Source organism: Mauremys mutica, chromosome 19 (genome assembly GCF_020497125.1).
Source record: "Mauremys mutica isolate MM-2020 ecotype Southern chromosome 19, ASM2049712v1, whole genome shotgun sequence".
In the NCBI taxonomy this organism is placed as follows: Eukaryota; Metazoa; Chordata; order Testudines; family Geoemydidae; genus Mauremys; species Mauremys mutica.
The window spans coordinates 6,889,030-6,907,777 of NC_059090.1; the positions used below are offsets into that span (position 1 = coordinate 6,889,030).

Consider the following 18,748-nt stretch of genomic DNA (forward strand, 5'->3'; position numbering starts at 1 on the left):
TTAAACTTCAAAATAAATCCTATCAGTCACCCCCACAGCAAAGAATCATTTTTTGCAATGGGAAAAGGAAGGCAAATTGCAAGCGTGAGGGGTGTGTGTACATCTCATTCTTAGTCATCCCTGCAGAGACTGATCTGCACTGGGGCCTTTCTGCTGTAGAACAGAGGCAGACATAGTAAATTTGCTCACTCAACAGGGAAAGTGTCTTCCCCACCTAAGCCCCCTCTCCTACCGTTATTGCTGACCATGGTTACTGTAGATGCATTTTTCACAGTGAATGTGATAGTGGGGTTCATAAGTTTAGCCCATATGTAAACAACCTCTTCCCATTCATGACTGAACAGCTCAATAGTAACTACAGCAATTACTTACATGGGAAAAATATTTAACTTAATACAATTTAGCTGCTGGCATAATGAGGGTGTCAATACCCCTCTGCTTAAGAAAGTCTATGCTAGACCTTGAGCCAGAGATTATAACACACGTCAGAATGTCCAGAAGTAGCAGCTCTATTAACAGGAAATGAAGAGAAACACAGAAAGAAGGGGCAAAGGCATAGATCCCCGAGCCAAGGTTAGGCTCCTGTCTTTCCTCTACAGGAATCACCCCCAATAAAAGTAAGGGCCCTCTCTACAGTGCAGGTGCTGCAGATCACAGTGCAGAGGTAAAGCTTCCTTTAAATATGTGAATGCTACTCCGTAAGAAAAGACCCTCCTCACGCAGGCCATGCATTTCTTGCAGCAGAGGCATTTACTACTGTTGTACAGCACTGTTAAATAGTTGCAAAGATTACATAAATTTGCAGTTACTTAAGATTAACAGCTGTTACAAGTGTGCATAGATACATCAATAGAGGCTGCTTCTTTACATGCTTATCTAGTGCTGCAGAGCCTAGGAATGTCCCACTCTTACTCGAGTGGGCAAACAGAAATGTTTGTATATTGCTGCTGTGCCTGGCCCAATACCGTACCACGTATGCGTGCACACACACATTCCTTCTGAATACCCAAGCGCTTACATGAGTAGTTCTGACATTATTATAGTAAGGCCTACAGCTATGTGTGAAAAACAGTCTGAAGCAACTGCTAAGCCTTAAATGGCTCCAGTAGCCTTTTGGGATGGGATCAGACACTAGTGTAAGCATGATTTAGCTGGGAAAAAAAGTCTTATTTAAGGCATAATAGGATGATTTTGAAAGTGATTATTTTTCTGGCAGTTCAGAATGGAGTATTTCCAGGATACCTTGTAAGATCACTGTTTAATGCTCCATAGAGGGGGAAAAACAATGCACTAGCTCCCCTGAGCCTTTCTAACCCACAGGTGTCATGAACAGCTTGTGCGCGATGGCCCCTGTCTACCTTGTAGAATTCTTTGGCCCAGTGAATCTATAGCCTCATCCCCATAAAAGGAAAAGGGAGACGTTATCTTGTGCTCTTCAGCAAAACAGTCTTTGCATATTTGGCAACGCATCAGGACTGTGGAACGGTGAATTGGTAAACAGGCGGAAAAAGGAAGGCTGGGGACTGATCACTATCTTCATCAAATCAGCAGACAGCAAGAAATGAGACTGAAAATACACAACCCAGCTCTAGAGATTCACAGTAGGAAAAGTCATCCTACACTTTCCTCCAAACTTCAGTCTCTCTCTCTTTGACAGCTTCATCTCTAGGCCTTAGGAGGTCATGATAAGACTACACCGCTGAGGGCTTCACCATTGAAATGTCTCCCCACTCCTTGTTAGGAGCGTAGGCAGTGCTAGACCAAAATCACACTACTCCAGCCATAGTGGTTTCCACTAGCGTTCAAGCAAAGCAATGCATTGTAGGGGACTAGTGCCTCAAGGCCCCAACGTTAGGCACTGGAGGAGGTTGACTCTACAGCCAGTTCAGTTATACAGGGATTGCTTGCGTACCTTGCAGGCGACACACCATCCCATGGTGTTATAACAAAGAATAACCCAAGGGAGGGAGACAAACACGGTCTATGCTGGGTAAGCTTCAAGCGGAGGCTCTATGCCCTAAGCGACTTCACTGCCTCTTATCTTTCAAAGGGAAAGAATGTATCTTTAACAGTATGAAGTCCTGCTTCCTTTTCATATTAGTGTGTAGCAATAGTGACTGTTTCACCATGCTCTTACAGGGCTAGGCTTAGAAAATAATTCTGGATATGAAAAAGCTAAAGGCAACAGAGAGGAGAAAAGTTCAGCCTGGCCTGCAAGCATAAGGAACTAGAGAGAAAAATAAAGTTACACATTCCCAACCAAAAAAAAAAAACGTAGGGAGAGGGAACCAGCCCAATAAGATTTTGTTCCCTGAAAATAAAAGTATCAGCGGAGGTGTGGCCTGGAACAGAGTCAATTAAAGAGGGAACCAGAACGGGCGAATTCAGTAGCAGCAAAACAAAAGAAAACGTCATGTGCCAAAACCGCAGTCCACCTTCTTTATTACTGTGGAGGAAATAAGCCTCAGAATCTGGTGTTAGTCTTGGAAAGCCAAGTGATTATTTGTCCCACATCAGCAGTTGATCAAGCTAGCCCAGAATGCAAGCTGTTAATGATGTCTGTGTCTGCTGCGGCCAGTGGGCTCCCGGAGTCTAGGCACTGCAGGGTAAAGCACTGTGGTGTGAAGGGCACAGCCAGTCAATGGCTTCAATCAGAACAATTCCCCAAGTTCCTCATCTCGCCTATGAACTTCAGGTTTCTTGTGAGGTCTGACGTGCCAGTCTCTGACCTACCTGTAGAGATTTTGACCGTCTCTAACAGCAGATGAGGCTTTAAGGCAACACTGGTCTTCCTGCTGCTCACTCAGGACTTAAATACATGGACAGCTCTTATCACATACTGCCTGCATATGGGACACTCACTCATGCGCTTTCCACACTTGGTGCAGGTGACCATGTGGCCACATTCTAACAGGACACAGTCAATGGGTGAGTCCATGCAGATTTTGCAGAGATTCTCTTCAGTGCTAGGGAGCCCAGCACTGCCTGAGGAAACTGAAGACAAAAAGGGGTTTACGTATTAGATTTAAGGAAACAACATCATGGCGTTAGGACAGGATGTTCAGTGTTATCCAATACACACAGTAATAGTGGCTTCAGTGTCAAATATCAAATTATATATAATTATGGGAGACTAAAGTTGAGAAGCTCCATCTTTTCACAACTGGCGACTTGTAAACAGTCCTGCTCCTGCATTGATAACAATGTGGGACTATTTGCCTGATCATCTGGGGGGGAGGAGGAGCTGAAAATTTGTGCCTAGAACAAACACTCCCCTATCTGGGTGCACAACAGCAACAACTAGTCCTGACAATCTTTGTGCTGAGATCGTTGAACAAACAAATTACTTACCATTTTGATCATCCGTGTCAGAAACTGCAATATAAAAAGAAGAGGAGAAAAGCTGCATTATGCAAGAGGACGATGGGTAGGCTAATAGACTGTCTACTTCAAGTACGGTTAATTTAAGACCTTACAAAGCAAAATGACTATCTTAAATTATTTCTGTATTTTATAGAAAAACAAATCAATTGAACTCCAATTTTGTGATTTTACACAATTTCTCTAAACGTTTTTCTCACTATATTCCGGTATGAAAGATCCCCAGAGGAGGCAAACTGAGTGACTATATGCAAAGTGCTTGTCTAAAGCACAAAGTAAACAAAATGGGGGGGGAGGGGAGAATCTTCTGGTCCTTTAGTTATAATCTTACTTTAACAATAGTAGGTGGCAAAATTTAGAGAGAGGTTTGATTTAACTTGATATTCCCCTGTAAGTGATGATCAAAAATAAATACAGCTCTAAACCTGAAAATTAAAGATTCTGTTTTTAAAACGATTCTGAACAACTGGCATAGTGGGTTTCCATGTTTATCTCCTCTCAGATTCCATAACAGATAGCCTCAGTTTACAAGTAAATACATGTTTTTTCTAACTACTAGCCCTGAAACTCAACCTGAGTTCTGAGAATTAAAATGGGTTCTTTCCTTGTTGCAAGTCACCACCAAGAACAAATGATCTGCAGAGCTAACAAAGCCCTCAGTGACACCTGTATAACTCAACTATCTTCCAGTTGCCCCTCAGTAATAACCTGTGCAGACTGCTGGCCACAGGTATGCATGGATGCATCTTGTTGGAACATAACAGTTCTGGTGATGATGCACAAGAAGTAGGTGGTAGCTCAACCATCCACAACGATGTTGCCTCTGGCAGGGCTAACAAGCAGGAAGAATGCATTTTGTCACTGAGTCAACCACTCTCTCTCTCTCAATACACAATGAAGCAGTCGCTTTCCTGAGTTGAACCACACTCACAAAGCTCTTATGTGGGTAAATACATGCAGTGGTAAACCATAGGCTTGGCAGGCATACTTAGATTATTGGTAAATATGGGTGAACAGGTTTCACATTATGTACAAACTGATGAAAAAATATTTTCATCAATAAGCAAAATGTACACACAAGCAAAGTAAGATAGTGCTGCTTTAGAACTGAAGAGTTTGATATAAGGATATTTACTTTGTATCTTTTGTGTGTTACCTCACCTACCTTGTCTCTCTAAGCCTGACCATAGTTTACCAGCATTCGCTCTGACACGCTCCTGCCTTGTTTATTTAATCCTTGATGCCTCCTCTCTGTTCCAACTCTCGCTTGCAAAGGGTAGAGGCAGAAACTTTTGGAGGAGCCATTCGAGATGAGTGAAGGAAGGAAGAATAAGAAGAGAAAGGAGACCATAGCCCAGGGGTCGGCAACCTTTCAGAAGTGCTGTGCCGAGTCTTCAGTTATTCACTCTCATTTAAGGTTTCGCATGCCAGTAATACGTTGTAACATTTTTAGAAGGTCTCTTTCTATAAGTCTATAATATATAACTAACCTATTGTTGTATGTAAAGTAAATAAGGTTTTAAAAATGTTTAAGAAGCTTCATTTAAAATTAAATTAAAATGCAGAGCCCCCCGGACCGGTGGCCAGGATCCGGGCAGTGTGAGTGCCACTGAAAATCAGCTCACGTGCTGCCTTTGGCACACGTGCCATAGGTGGCCAACCCTGTCATAGCCCCTTCTCCCTTTGACTTGTTGCTTGCCAAAGCGGAGAGTTGAGACAGACAGTTAGCCTGGCAAAGCGATCTCGTTCCTCCACCTTACCCAGATGCTGAAGGTCTTTCTCTTTATAAAGACGGGTCACCCTCTCCATCAGCTCCCACTTCTCACAGCAGCCTTTATAGTTGACAAAGTTGCGAGCCAGGATTTCCTTCAGCTGTCGCACAGAGAGCGCATCAATGTCTCCAACACTGGTTAGGTCAGAAAGAGAGGCCCTCCGTCCCTGCACCAGGTTATCCTCCGAGTCAACAGACTGAAATGGAACAAAGACAGGCTAACATTTGACCTCACAATGTGATGACAGAACTCAAAGCAGCTTTTCTTAGGTTGACTAGCAGGAACTCATCCATGAAAGTGAATGATCTTCATCCCTCCATACTGCAATGTGAATCCTTCCAGTTACAAGGAACACAAGAGCTATCTAGGAGGGAGATAAAAGCACCTCCTCCTATTATAAAATTACATTATAATGTCCTCCATTATAGAGGACACTTGTGTTAAAGTGACACCAGGCTCTCTGCATATATGGTCTTCCTGCCATTTTCCATGTACACAAAAGTGTCTTCTGGTGGCTGTATTCCACACTGTTATTCTGCTACTCTGTGCAGTGTCCTCAGTAGGGGCAATTCTGCACTAGCTGGGTGATGGACGAAATAATCCTTATAAGAACCCTTCCCATTTCTATTGTCTGATTTTAGGGGACACACACAGACCTGTGTCTCCTCCTCTGTTGGTGCTTCTGCTGCATTCTCAATTTCTGTCATATCGTCTTGGCTCGGAGGCACGTGGCCATTTGCCTAGAAGAGGAAATAAATCTTTCACCAGCAGTGAATCTCCCTGCATATCCAGAGGGGAAATGAATGGGCTTGAGCACAGAGCATGCACTACATACTGTGGAATTAGAGAAGTCATTACAAGACAAAACAGAGCCACGTTAGCAGAAAGTAGGTTTCCTCTACCACATCCCTGACGTTTAAACAAGTAAAACTCAATTTGAAACTTTAGTGTTGTTACATTGACCCTTTCAGCTCCCACCTTATTATATGTTGAGCCCCGTTAGGAAACTTGATGATGTACAATATACCCCCACATGTTGTTCTCACAGGGCTTGCGAGTCGGGACTGGGAGAGACAGATGGTCTAGAGACTCAAAATGGCATTGCACAAAGCCACCTGATTATCATAATGTGAAGTCTTAACACTGCTCTACAATCCTGCATTGTGAGGTGGCATCCATGTGTGATGTCATGACAGCACAATCACTAGAATATGTCAAGAATTGGTGCCGTGTTGCTCATTGAGAGCCCAGTTGATGGCGCCCTTCAAGACAGCTCAGATCAGTTACTCAATGACCATAAGGGAACAGTGCTCGTTTGGGGTATTGTGTTGCTGCGTTTGGGGTATTGTGTTGGAGATGTTAAGTGAGGGATTAGTTGCCTCTCTCCTCCAGCTCCCACACCTCAAGCTGCTCTGGAGTTTACGGCTTCCCTAGAGCTGAGCGGCCTGAGAAGCTGCAATGGGGACAGGACAATGGCATCTGTGGAGGGAGGGCAGGAGTTCTGAGCACTGGACTGGGTGAAAGGAACAGGGCTGTAATCCCAGTTCATATCGATTCCCCATCTGTGGCTTTGGGCATGATATTTATCCTCTCCACCTCAGTTTGCCTTTTAGTAAAAATGGGGAGAACGTTCCCCTACTACTTAGGGGAGCTGTGATTAGTTAGTATCTGTAAAATGAAAAGCATTTTAAGAGCTGATATTACTGAGAATTCCCACAAGGTGAGCGGATGAAGCCAGGAGCTGAAATTTGCTGTCAAAAACTTAGAACTCATAGGTGAACACAGGTATTTCCAAACGTGAGCTAACGCGACAGTAAAAAGCCCTTCTACCTCCACGCGTGAAAGATGTCCTCAAGAATCACTGCATTTTTAAACAAGATACCACGCCTCATGATACACCTATAGAGAAACTAAGAGGCGCACTTTCTGAGCCTCTGCCACTCAAAGTTCCACAGTGCACACTTTGAAAGGGGAGTAGATTAAAGCACAGTAGGGAACTTCTAGTGTGTGGCAGGCTAATGTGAGGTAGATTTACACCCCAGCTTGCTGTGAACTTAGTGTTTGTATAGACAAGTCCTAAGGAAACATTCCCCCGCAGTCAGTAGAAAGCAAGGCAATATAAATAATCAGATGACTGATTTCCTCTGAAAGAATTCAGCTGGACAGTTTCTGGCAGTCTCTGTGCCAGGGCTAATAACTTTTGGCCTCAGTCAAAGCATTTCTGCAGACCTAAATCAGTAGATGATCAGGCTGCAGGAGCCCCCTCAGCCATCCTCCTCCTCCACTGTTTCAACTCCAATATCACTTTGAAATTTTGGATGCTTTCTGGCACAAGAAATAAGGAAATACATAATGAGGGTATAACATTTTAACAGCTGCTTGTAGTTGTCAGTACGATATCAACATCCTGGCTAGAAAATGAAGTAAAATATGCTTTAGCATCACTATAGATATTAAATATCCATATGACTTATTAGTCACAGAGGTATCCAGTGCTGGTGTAAGGGTGGAACACAAAGCAATGATCAGACTGCCTTAAAACAGCGACTGAAGTATCCAATATATCCAAACCAGATCCAAAAATAAGGTTGAATGTCCAAAGATTAATATTAAATTCCATTAATGCAGGAAGGACAAATGCCACAACTGACAAACAGCAACAATGAAACCCACAAGTTAGAATGAATTATTTTAGTTTCTGAATCGTTCTACAGCAAAATGCCTGAGGTCCTTACTCAAACACTGCAGTCAGTGGGTGTTTTCCTAAGCAAGGACCCCAGGATTTGACCCCCTGAACTTAGCTTTGTTATGAACATGGGGACAGCCGTGCGTAATATGCAGCTGAAGCACTGTCATTTGTGGTAAATAGAAGCCCTGCATGCTCGTGGCACTGATCTTTAATAAAGGAAGATATGTGCTGAATTTTGATGGGGAAAACACAAGGAGCACCTCAATAATTAATCTGACAACGAGAGGGAAGAAGTACACGAAAGGTGCTTCTAACTGGACACTGGTGTACCTGTTGATGTTCCTGAGTTACTGGACTCAAGATGGAGTCTGCAGACATTGGAGAGGCATCATGTGAGGTAGAAGATGCTGTGCTAGTCTGTGGCAGAACAACGAAGCTCTGCTGTCCAGATGTGCCAGAGTTTAATGGCGGGATTCGTATTCTATCCTCCTGGGTGATTACAGGCTGCTGCCCAAGAATCAGAATCACCAGGTCTTCCTTTTCACGGCACAACTCTGTGGAAACCTCGTGGAGTGCCAGATAGTCGCGTAGATCCTTCACCTTCATCTTTATCAACTCCTCCCGCTGAAAGGCTGTGGCTTGGAACCGCTGACAGAGATGGCAGAGAAGGGGACTGCTTTCAGGCTGGCTTGAACAGGAAGTGCAAAAATTCTTTTTACAGTCAAAGCAGATGTGCTGCTCAAACAGAAGAGGGGGAGAGAAAAGACACCAAGGCACAAAGGTTTAGAGTGATTACAGAAGAACCGTATTGGGGTTAACACAATATGCAAGCTGGACATAATATAAATTGAAGCCAATGTCCTAGATCCGTGGTTTTCAAACTGCGGGTCGTGACCCCGTACTGGGTTGCGGAATGTACGGCACTACGTCCCGGCAGCTCTGGTCAGTACCACCGACCAGGCCGTTAAAAGGCCCCTCGGTGGTGCTGCCCAGCCAAGGCAGGCTAGTCCCTACCTGTTCCGACTGTGCACTACGCCTCGGAAGTGGCCAGCAGCAGGTCTGGCTCCTAGGTGGGGGGGCCACGGGGCTCCGTGCACTGCCCCCGCCCTGAGCACCAGCTCCACACTCCCATTGGCCAGAAACCGGCCAATGGGAGCGGGGGGGGGGCAGTGCCTGCAGGCAGCAGCTGCACAGAGCTGCTTGCGTGCCTCTGCCTAGGAGCCGGATCTGCTGCTGGCCAGTTCCAGGGCGCAGCATGGTCCGTGGTGGCAGGAAGCCTGCCTTAGCACCCCTGCTGCGCCGCTGAGTGGGAACTGCCCGAGGTAAGCCCGCGTCCCAATCCCCTGCCCCAGCCCTGAGCCTCCCCAAGCCTGGAGCCCCCTCCTGCACCCCAAACCCTTCATCCCCAGCTCCGTTGGGTCGCGGGCATCAGTTTTCTTCAATTGGGTCACCAGAAAAAAAAATTGAAAACCACTTTCCTAGATAAATCAAACCTTATTTATGAAAGATATGACAAGCACACAATGTGTGCTGTTGACTGAAAGAAAATTAACAAAGAAGCATTTCTGACATGTGGCTGGATTCAGTACACAATTCTTATAAAATAAATTAGATAAATTCTGTTACACAAATCACAAAAATGTTTTTAAACAATAATGAATTCCACCAACATTGCAACGGTTTTCAATGGTTTATTCTGAACCCATCTGCCCAGGTAAATCACAGATGGAATGCAACAGATCTATCTATCCTATAAGGTAACAGACCTTCCAAAGTAAATCAGATCTGTGTGCTGGTTTAAAATTTTAAACAGGTAGCATGCATAAATTATCTGCTGGGGGAGGCCTCTGCCACGAAAAAAAACAAAACAAGTTTTACAACAATGGCCAGTTTTTCAAAATACTGTAATTCAGCTTCTATTTAGGCATCAAAATAAGTAGCCGGGTTTTCAAAGGAGCCCAGCACACTGGCAACAAGGTAAGTGCTTGAGAACCTGGCCTTTAATGTCACAATGACAGCAGCTGGGTGCTCAGCATTTTGGAAAATCTGAGCTCTTCTGAGAGCCCGGCGGCTTCGAGCATCAAAATTAATTTTAATGTTTAAGTTCTATTGGTTCATAGCTAAGTTTTTCTACTACCCTCATCACCCTGGGCACAGGGGCTTGATTTTCAGAGGTTCTGAATACTTGCAGCTCTTGCTGACAGCTGGAACTCTGTTGTTCAGCATTTCTGAAAGTCAGGTGAGAGCATTTACAATAGGATCATCATTAGGACAGTCACTTGAGTCCTTCCTCTCTCCTGCCTTTTTAAATGGATTCAGTGCTAGTAAAAGGTGCCAGGTCAGTGGATGGATTCAAGCTAGTAAAAGGTGCCAGCTCAACCATACTTGGGACACGTCCCCTCTCTACAAAATAGGTACAGCATACAAAGTAATGTACAAACTTTCGGTCCCCTCCTAAGTCTGGCGGTTTGCCTCAACCTCTAGAGTGTCTGGGGTGTGACTCAGCAAGCTGATTCAGTGCTTTGCCCTTCTCTTGAGACTGCCAGTTATGAAGGAGATTTTTTGTGTCGAGATCAATTATCCATTGGCGGTTGGACTGAGACCAAACTTTGGTGGCCTATGCAACAGATCAGCCATTAGATCTTTTTCTATCACAACGAACCTGAACTGGATTTGTATTCTATTACTAATCCCCCTGATTCCCACATCCATTTAGTCACTGGCTTTTTTCCTTTAGAATTCACCATAAATTTGCACTCCCGTCCAGGCTCTTTAGAGTTATGCAATAAGGAAGACTAAGATTTTGTCACATCACAGACAGGTCACGGGCAATAAAGAAAAATTCATGGAAGCCGTTACCTGTCCGTGACTTTTACTAAAACTATCTGTGACAAAATGGGGATCTGCGGGTTCCCATACAGCCTGCAGTGGGGAAGCTGCACGTGTGGCTACGCACTCCAGGGTCCCCCAACTACCAACAGCTCCAAGCGCCCACGGCGGTCAGGAGCTGCTGGGTTCCCCCACCGCCTGTGTCAGCCGCAAGCTGCCCCTGCCACCCACAGCTCCGGGGTCCTATAGTGGCTGCGAGCTGCGGGTTGCCCCCGCCGCCCACAGCTCCAGGGGTGCCCGCCATGGCCAGGGGCTTGAGGCTTCCACCCCTGCCTGCGGTGGCCAGGAGCTGCAGGGTTCCTCGCTGCCCATGGGGGCCGGGAGCTGCAGGGCTCCCTGCTGCCTGTCAGGGTCGGGAGCTGTGGGGTTCCCTTACCACTTGTGGCGGCTTGGAGCTCCAGGGACCCTGCCACTTACCCCGCAGCTCCCTGCCCCTCACGGGCAATGCAGGACCCTGCAGCTCCCAAGTGCTGCAGGCTGAAATCATGGAGGTCACTGGAAGTCACGGATTCCGGGGCTTCCACACCCTGCATGACTAAATTGTAGCCTTAGCAATAAGGAATCAGAACTTGGACTTGAAAGCAAGAGATAGACACTCTTGAACCAAAGACAAAACTCTTTTTTGTTTTATGAATTACTTATGGTGAATGAGAAAATCTTCAATTCCACAGTGCGTAAAGTTCAAAGAAAGCAGATTTACAAATTCACACTACTGAGTCAGCTGTTCTAGAACTTGAATTCAGGGTGTGGGTTTTGAGCTTGATTTGTTCAGATGTTTTCCTCTCGTGGATAATGCCTTGAGAGGTATGACTACTACACTCACTGACATAAGCTCCCTCTCAACCTAGATCACTGCTCCCCCATTTTACCCTACTGAAGGGTAAATATCCAGCTGAATCCCTGGCCAGTGACATCTGTGGGACTTCTGCCGATGTTCTAGAACTTCATAAAAAGACCTGTTAATGGGGCTCGATGGAAAGATGCACATAAATATTTCTAGATCAGAATCATCTCCACCCCTTTATACCTATCCTGAGGTTATCACATAATCAGCACAGATTGTAAATCGCGTCTCAAGATTCTCATTCACCAAAGCACACAATCTGTTGTCTCAGGAGACTATCGCTCCTATGCAGGACAAAAGTAATTCAAGTCCATTAACTACAAGATGAGTTACTGGCAGGAAGGTCTGTCTCTGCATACTGTCCAGCTTCACGAGTTCCCCCCCCCCCCACTTGTTAATATAAAATATTACTGCTTGTCTGATTTGGACACTGGATTCCTGAAGGGATCTAGTCAATGTAACGTTGTTCAGCGCAAAGATGGGGAGTGCTGTTCTGTGCACCGTCTAGACTAGTGGAGCAAACAATCCCTATCCTATTTTAACAACCTACAGTGAGTGTGCTCATCACAGGGGCATCTGGATACGTTACACAAATATTAATGGAGAACGTCTAATCTGGCCAATACTTTCCCTCTTCCAGTTAGCCATCAGAGAAGATGAGAGAGGAAATAATGCTTTAGTTTAGAAGCATCTGGTAGCCATATCTGAAAAGATGAGTTTTTCACCATACTCTAAAACCTGGCAGACTGGCTCTTAAGGAACACTAGTGGGACCTCATTCCACAGCCGAGGGCCCTTTGCGTAGAATGTCCCTGCATTTAACACTCCAGAGCGCAGAGGTGTTCAGATACCGCAGTGACATAGTACAAGAGAGACATCATCTAATTGATCTCTGCAAGGGACCAGCAGCAATAACACTGTCCCAGTTCAGAGCAACTGAACCTGTATTCCCCCTCCATGGTTCCTCAAGCACACCTGCTCTAGGCTCCCAGTTCCTCAGTCATCACCTCTCTTGAGAGACACGAGTGTCCACCCTCCCTCCCAACCAGGGTTTTTAAGGACCGCAGTTACCTACACTGAGTTCCCCAGCAAATCAGACTGCCTACAACAGGCCAGTGTGCTTTGCTTTCTCTCTGAAGGCTATGAACAGCTGTATTTGACAACAGTTACAAGTTATCACACAGCTTTTTCTAAGCAAGTGTGTTTATTTTTAAGGTGAAAGCATTAGAGAAAATATATTGAAAACAATAAAATAACCTATACGCATCCTAAAAGCTTAGCAGAGATCAGCCCTCAACTCCAACAAGGTCTCTGGTAGGAGTCAGTCCTTCAAACCTCACAAAGGGTTTATTCCAGTGGTTACAAGTTCATAACAGCCAGTTCAGAACCAGAACAACCGGTCTTTCCTTTATACAGCTTGCGCCTTTGATCTCGGCCTCGTGATCAGCAGATAAAGGCCCACTCCTCAGGGCGTAGCTTCAAAAGGCTGTGGTTTTGCATTACTAGATGTGGAGAATTTGCATTCACCTCTCTGTAGATACTTCCCAGGAAATTCATTTCACATTTATTGCCCCAAAAGTCCATTCTTGTCTGACATATATTGTTTAATATACTCCTTTGATCATCCAGGCCTTCCATCACATCTCCCTAGAGAAGTGACATACAGTCCCAGCCCAGAATAATACATAACCTTTGCATTTAATACAATGGACTCCAAATATACTTAAATGTAATTCAATATGTTTTTTTCAAGGCTATTGCAGGGAATTGCCATATCTGGCAACTGTGAAAGGTTCAGTTTGCGCTAACAACTAGGGTTCCAGAGATGATAGAATTTCTCTTCAATTCACTTGGCTCATTTTGTTTGCGATAAAAGTGAGTCAATGCCAACATTCAAGCTTTAACTAGAGCTATGGTTTTAAATCTTACACCTGAGCTTGCCCGGAGCTTTTTCAGTAAGTATGCTTCAGAGAAAATGGTCTTCCTGAAAATGTCAGCCAATGTCTGAGACACTTTAAATCTTTGTTAGGGGGCGGAAGAGGAGGAGGCAAGGAGAACTTGACCTTGTCCCAAAATATGCCTGGCATACCTTGCTAACAGCAGGGAAAAAATCAGCAAAGCTTGATTTAAATTAATGATTATCCTGTGAAAACAGGAAGCCGGGATCAGAAGTTAGCTTGGAGAATAGGGAAAACAAGATTGTTTTCACTACCAAGAACAATTTAATGTCCTTTAAAGATGCTTCAGTGATTATATAAAGGCATCTTATTAGAAACAAAGAAATTTCTATACTTAATTGCAAATGTCTTCACTGTTCTCTGCCCTGATCCTTTTAACAAGTATCTGAGTTTTCCAATGTATTAGGACTGATTATATATATATGGTAAGGGGTTGAATACCCTGAAAAAATGTATTTCTTGAGAGGTCAACGTTCTGTTGAATCTCACTTTTAACAAACTCATTTATTTGTATGGCCTCCAATTTGAAAGGACTTCGCTTTCATATTCATTATGTTTTATATATTAACTGGGTATCCCAGTTCAAAGTAACTGCTTCAGCCATCCTAGGATAGGATACAGAGTTTTCTGTGATCCTGTTGCAGTGGAAACATTCTAACATGTCCTTTAATTGGTTTGAGCATTGGCCTGCTAAACCCAGGGTTATGAGTTCAAACCTTGAGGGGGCCATTTAGGGATCTGGGGTAAAAAAATAAAAATAAAGAAATAAATAAATCTGTCAGGGACAGTACTTGGTCCTGCTAGTGAAGGCAGGGGACTGGACTCGATCTTTCAAGGTCCCAGTTCTATGAGATAGGCATATCTCCATCTTTCCCTGATGGTGGCCTAAAGTGGTACCACCTTAGACTGTATAACAGTAATGACATGTTGGTAACCAAACAAGTAAAATATAATCTTCACAACACTACATACACTTGTTGGTTTTATTTAGAAGCACAAATCTGAGTAAATTATGGAGCAAGTGGGTAGTCCGAAGTCTTGCTGTAGAGAATAAGTAACTCAAGTAGTGTCAAGTATCAGAGGTGGAGCCGTGTTAGTCTGGATCTGTAAAAGCAGCAAAGAGTCCTGTGGCACCTTATAGACTAACAGACGTATTGGAGCATGAGCTTTTGTGGGTGAATACCCACTTCGTCGGATGCATGTAGTGTGAATCAATGAACAATTCTACCTTCAGTGAACTTGACACCGACTCTATGGGATGCTATTGATGACTTAATAGGCCATCACTTTCAGGGTGGATTCTATTAAAATACATATTTAAAAAATCAGGGTTCCATTCTTTGGGTATTAGATTTTTGCAAAGAGATAACGTCTTTGTCATTACCAATAATGTACCACCCTCGGGACTATGGCTGCCTCTATCTCATTCATATCTTTCACTGTACTGACAAAAATCACCTATTCCTCACCTTTTATTCCTTGTTGTGGAAAAGAGTCAAAGTTTTATTCTGAATAATTCTTTTGCCATTTATTCTGTAGAGAGAGAGGCTCTCTTAGAGGGGACAATATTTAGAGCAGGGGTAGGCAACCTGCGGCATGCAAGCTGCATTCACACTGCTCGGGTCCTGGCCACTGGTCCGGGGGGCTCTGCATTTTAATTTAATTTTAAATGAAGCTTCTTAAACATTTTAAAAACCTTATTTACTTTACATACAACAATAGTTTAGTTATATATTATAGACTTATAGAAAGAGACCTTCTAAAAACGTAAAAATGTATTACTGGCACGCGAAACCTTAAATTAGAGTGAATAAATTAAGACTTGGCACACCACTTCCGAAAGGTTGCTGACCCCTGATTTAGAGCAGTGGTTCTCAAACGTTTGTACTGGTGACTCCTTTCACATAGCAAGCCTCTGAGTGCAACCCCCTTATAAATGTTGGAAGCATAGCGGGGTTTGGGGTGGAGGCTGACAGCTCACGACCCCCCCAGGTAATAACCTTGCAACCCCCTGAGGGGTCCTGACCCCCAGTTTGAGAACCCCTGATTTAGAGGATGCCTAGTGCAGTGGTATATACTACAATACACAGATAAACTGCCTACTTTCAGAACAGAGTTCTGAGTACAAATGTGCCTGAAGCCTGCTTAGGAAAAAAAAACATTTCCAAAATTTTAATCCTTAGACTAGTTTCTTAAGCTAGGCAAGATTCTCACAGTATAACACAATACAAAAAACAGACATATCCATGTCTACGGGCAGACAGGTAAAACAGCTTTATCAAGAGTTATCTTCTCCCAAACACATATGAGCATCCAAACGTGGCCAGAAATGCAAAGTCCAATTCCATGAATTTCCCAGTCCAAAATTTCCAATGCCTGAAAAAGGGTAGAACCAAAATGAATACGACTCCTTAGCAGTTGCCAAGTTGACTGTAGGTTTTATAGCTCTTTTTGAAGACTATGTCATGAAGCAGCACCTTGAAATAGAGCTTTCAAAAAGTTTAATTTATCCAGGTCAAATGCCTTCATTCTTTATTCATCACCCTAACTCTGAGAACATGGTACAGATCAGATACTGGCTGAGTCATGGAGTGTGGATTCTAACCAGCTCCTAAAGACTTTCAGGAAGCACTCTGGGAACTTCCCCGTTCAAATCATTTCCCTGGCCAGAGGCTGCTGATTAATTTTGAATCTTGTGACACTAATAGTTTTGGCAGCTACAATGCACAAGGATCCGGTACACAAAATGGGATAACAAGTAAAAACAAAAAGATTGTCACAAAAAGCAGCGCAGAAATTCAGGGATGAATGTTAAACTGGCAATTCACTCCCTACAAACAGTGATGGCTTTTTAGCTGAAGACTAATGTTTTAAAGAGTTGGCTCTTTTTTTCATTGTAAGCATGATGGATTTTGCTTATTGCCATATCTGCTTCTTAAAGGGACACACCCCTTCAAACCTAGTTAATTTGAAAATAATGAGTTATGATGATTTCAGGTACACCACCTGCCTAATTGTGATTTTGCAATGACAGTTTCCTGTTTTTAAAATGTTTTCTTCTCCCCTGTTCTTGTGGGTCTTTACACAGTAAGACCAGGAAAAACAGACAATAACATGAATTGCTGTCAAATGCACCAAGTAAATCTACGAATGAACTCAGTAATCCTAGGTGGTAATTGCAATAACAGTAGGCCACACATTTTTAAGCTGGGATCCCTTTAACTGATTATAAGTAGCTTGCTGTCCTTTATTAAAGCATCTAGTACAGCCAAGTCTACTGTGCGCTAACAACAATAACTTGGTTGTTTTCATTTGTGCCAGCTAATTGTGAAAGTGACTAAGAAATAAAGAAGCAGGGCAAGTTGTCTTCTGCTCTACATTATGTCCCTAAATCAAGGGCCTCCTTTGGTTATGTTTTGCAGGCTCTTGAAACCGATTCTGTAAATACACAATCTGACTCCAGATCATTTACGTAAGTCAAACCAAACGGGTGCCCAAATCAGTGGCTAAATTCACCCCTTACCTTCCTGGAGGAATTTTCGAAGTGCACCCCACATGCCTTGCAGTTCTGTTCAGAACCTGTAGGAGATGGGTAGGAGCTGTAACCCGGGTTGGAATATGCCTGGGGTCTGGCACCCTGCTGCGGCCGCTGCTGCATCTCCTCAGGTTGTCCATCCAGACAAAACCAGTTACAACAGGTTGCCCACATAATAACTAAAAGGGTGAGGAAAAAAACACGAGTTAAATAACATCCTGGAAGCCACATGTTTGCTTCCAAAGTGAGGGCCAGGCATGAACTGAATGTTTATGCTTCTTCACTAAGCTACTTGACAGCAAGTAGCAGGGGGATTGGATCTTTTCTCTGACCAAGTGCAAGCCTATGCCAAAACCGTACATATCTGCAACACACAACATGTTCTAAACCCTTAATGAAAATGCACGGGCAGTTTCAGAATGGACTTTACTGCCATTTATCGGAGACTCTTGTTAGGGTAGGAGGAAGACTCTGTTTAAATTCCACTCTTGTGCCTGGGCATTGTTCAGAGCTCTATGATCACAGCACAGTCATCTGTACGACATTATGTAGCTACAACGGAGTGAGGTTGTTTTCAGTTACTTTGCAGCAGGGAGTAAGGGAAAGTTTAGGGGCACTGGTGAATTTCTCCCTCAGAAAGATATTAGAGACTCTTGTTCTCTCTCACATGGTGCTTATGTAAGATCAACAGCGAGACCCCAGCTGGTTTTCCTCTACAACCTGGATCCACATATAAAGCTACTGCTGAAGGCCTGTAAATAGACAAGAACAGGCAGTGCCAGGGCTCCTTGGACTCAGCTGAACCGTTAACAGTCAGCTACCGTAAGTTGCCTCAGTAAGACAATGAATCAGTGTTAACCTCTGGTAACTTATTTAGACAAACAGTTGAATACAGAAGAGCTAAAATGGTAAGAAATGATGAATGTCTCCACATATCGATTTGCTTGGGCCCCGGGTGGTAAGAGACGTACCCCTACCTAAACTCCTTGAGGAAACAGCGTGTGTGTTGGGGGAGAGCAAAGAGAGGAGGGAGGATGCTTCCTCAGTATTTGTGGAGCAAAACCATGTCTGCAATAACATTCCCAAAATGTGGTGGTGCTTTGTAACATACTTATTTGTAATTTATTAAGCACATAGGCCTGGACACATTCCTCTGGGAACTCAGAGCATGTGCTACTGTGTCATCAGTCACTAGCATAAGGAATACACACTGCTTCCCACCCTGGATTTGTTATATCCATGTTATAGTTAACAGATACTTTTAAGCTTCTTTTAAATCTTTCAGTCTATTCTGTCCAGAAGCGGCAGAACCAGGAAATCAGGGGGCAGAGCAGGGGGCTAGCACCCCCACCGTGGAAATATTGGGGGGCTGAGGTATACTTCTGCCCCAATATCTGGTAGAGGCAAGAGCAGAAGCTGGAGGAGAGATCAGAGCAGACTAGGCCAACCGCGAGGGAGCAGGTAGGATTGCTCTCCTCTCCCCGCCTTCCAGCCACCACAGGTCCTGGCATAGGCACCTGGCCTGGGGAACAAGGTGCCAGCTGCCAACAGAAAGAGGGAACACACAGCATTGGGCACTGAGGAATGGCAGTAGGAACTGCCAGGACCCCCCTTCCCAGCTGCCCCCCACCAACTCTCAGTAGCTCCCCTCACTGCCCCTCCACACCCCCGATTCACAGCG

General features: G+C 44.2%; 1 protein-coding gene across 4 annotated transcripts in view; it reads right to left on the reverse strand.

Annotated features, from left to right (window-relative positions):
• RFFL (ring finger and FYVE like domain containing E3 ubiquitin protein ligase) overlaps positions 1 to 18,748 on the reverse strand; it is a 48,675-nt gene continuing 29,927 nt past the window's right edge. For 3 of the 4 annotated variants that reach the window (XM_044993672.1, XM_044993674.1, XM_044993673.1), the window contains 6 exons: positions 17,056 to 17,246; positions 8,173 to 8,577; positions 5,810 to 5,893; positions 5,142 to 5,349; positions 3,352 to 3,375; positions 1 to 2,994 (listed from right to left, as the gene is read on the reverse strand). In XM_044993672.1, coding sequence (XP_044849607.1) covers positions 2,804 to 2,994; positions 3,352 to 3,375; positions 5,142 to 5,349; positions 5,810 to 5,893; positions 8,173 to 8,577; positions 17,056 to 17,241 — 1,098 coding nt within the window. In that variant the 5' untranslated portion in view covers positions 17,242 to 17,246 and the 3' untranslated portion in view covers positions 1 to 2,803. Of the gene's footprint in view, positions 2,995 to 3,351; positions 3,376 to 3,410; positions 4,214 to 5,141; positions 5,350 to 5,809; positions 5,894 to 8,172; positions 8,578 to 17,055; positions 17,247 to 18,748 lie in introns of those variants that run through there. The other variant, XM_044993676.1, reaches the window with a different exon arrangement.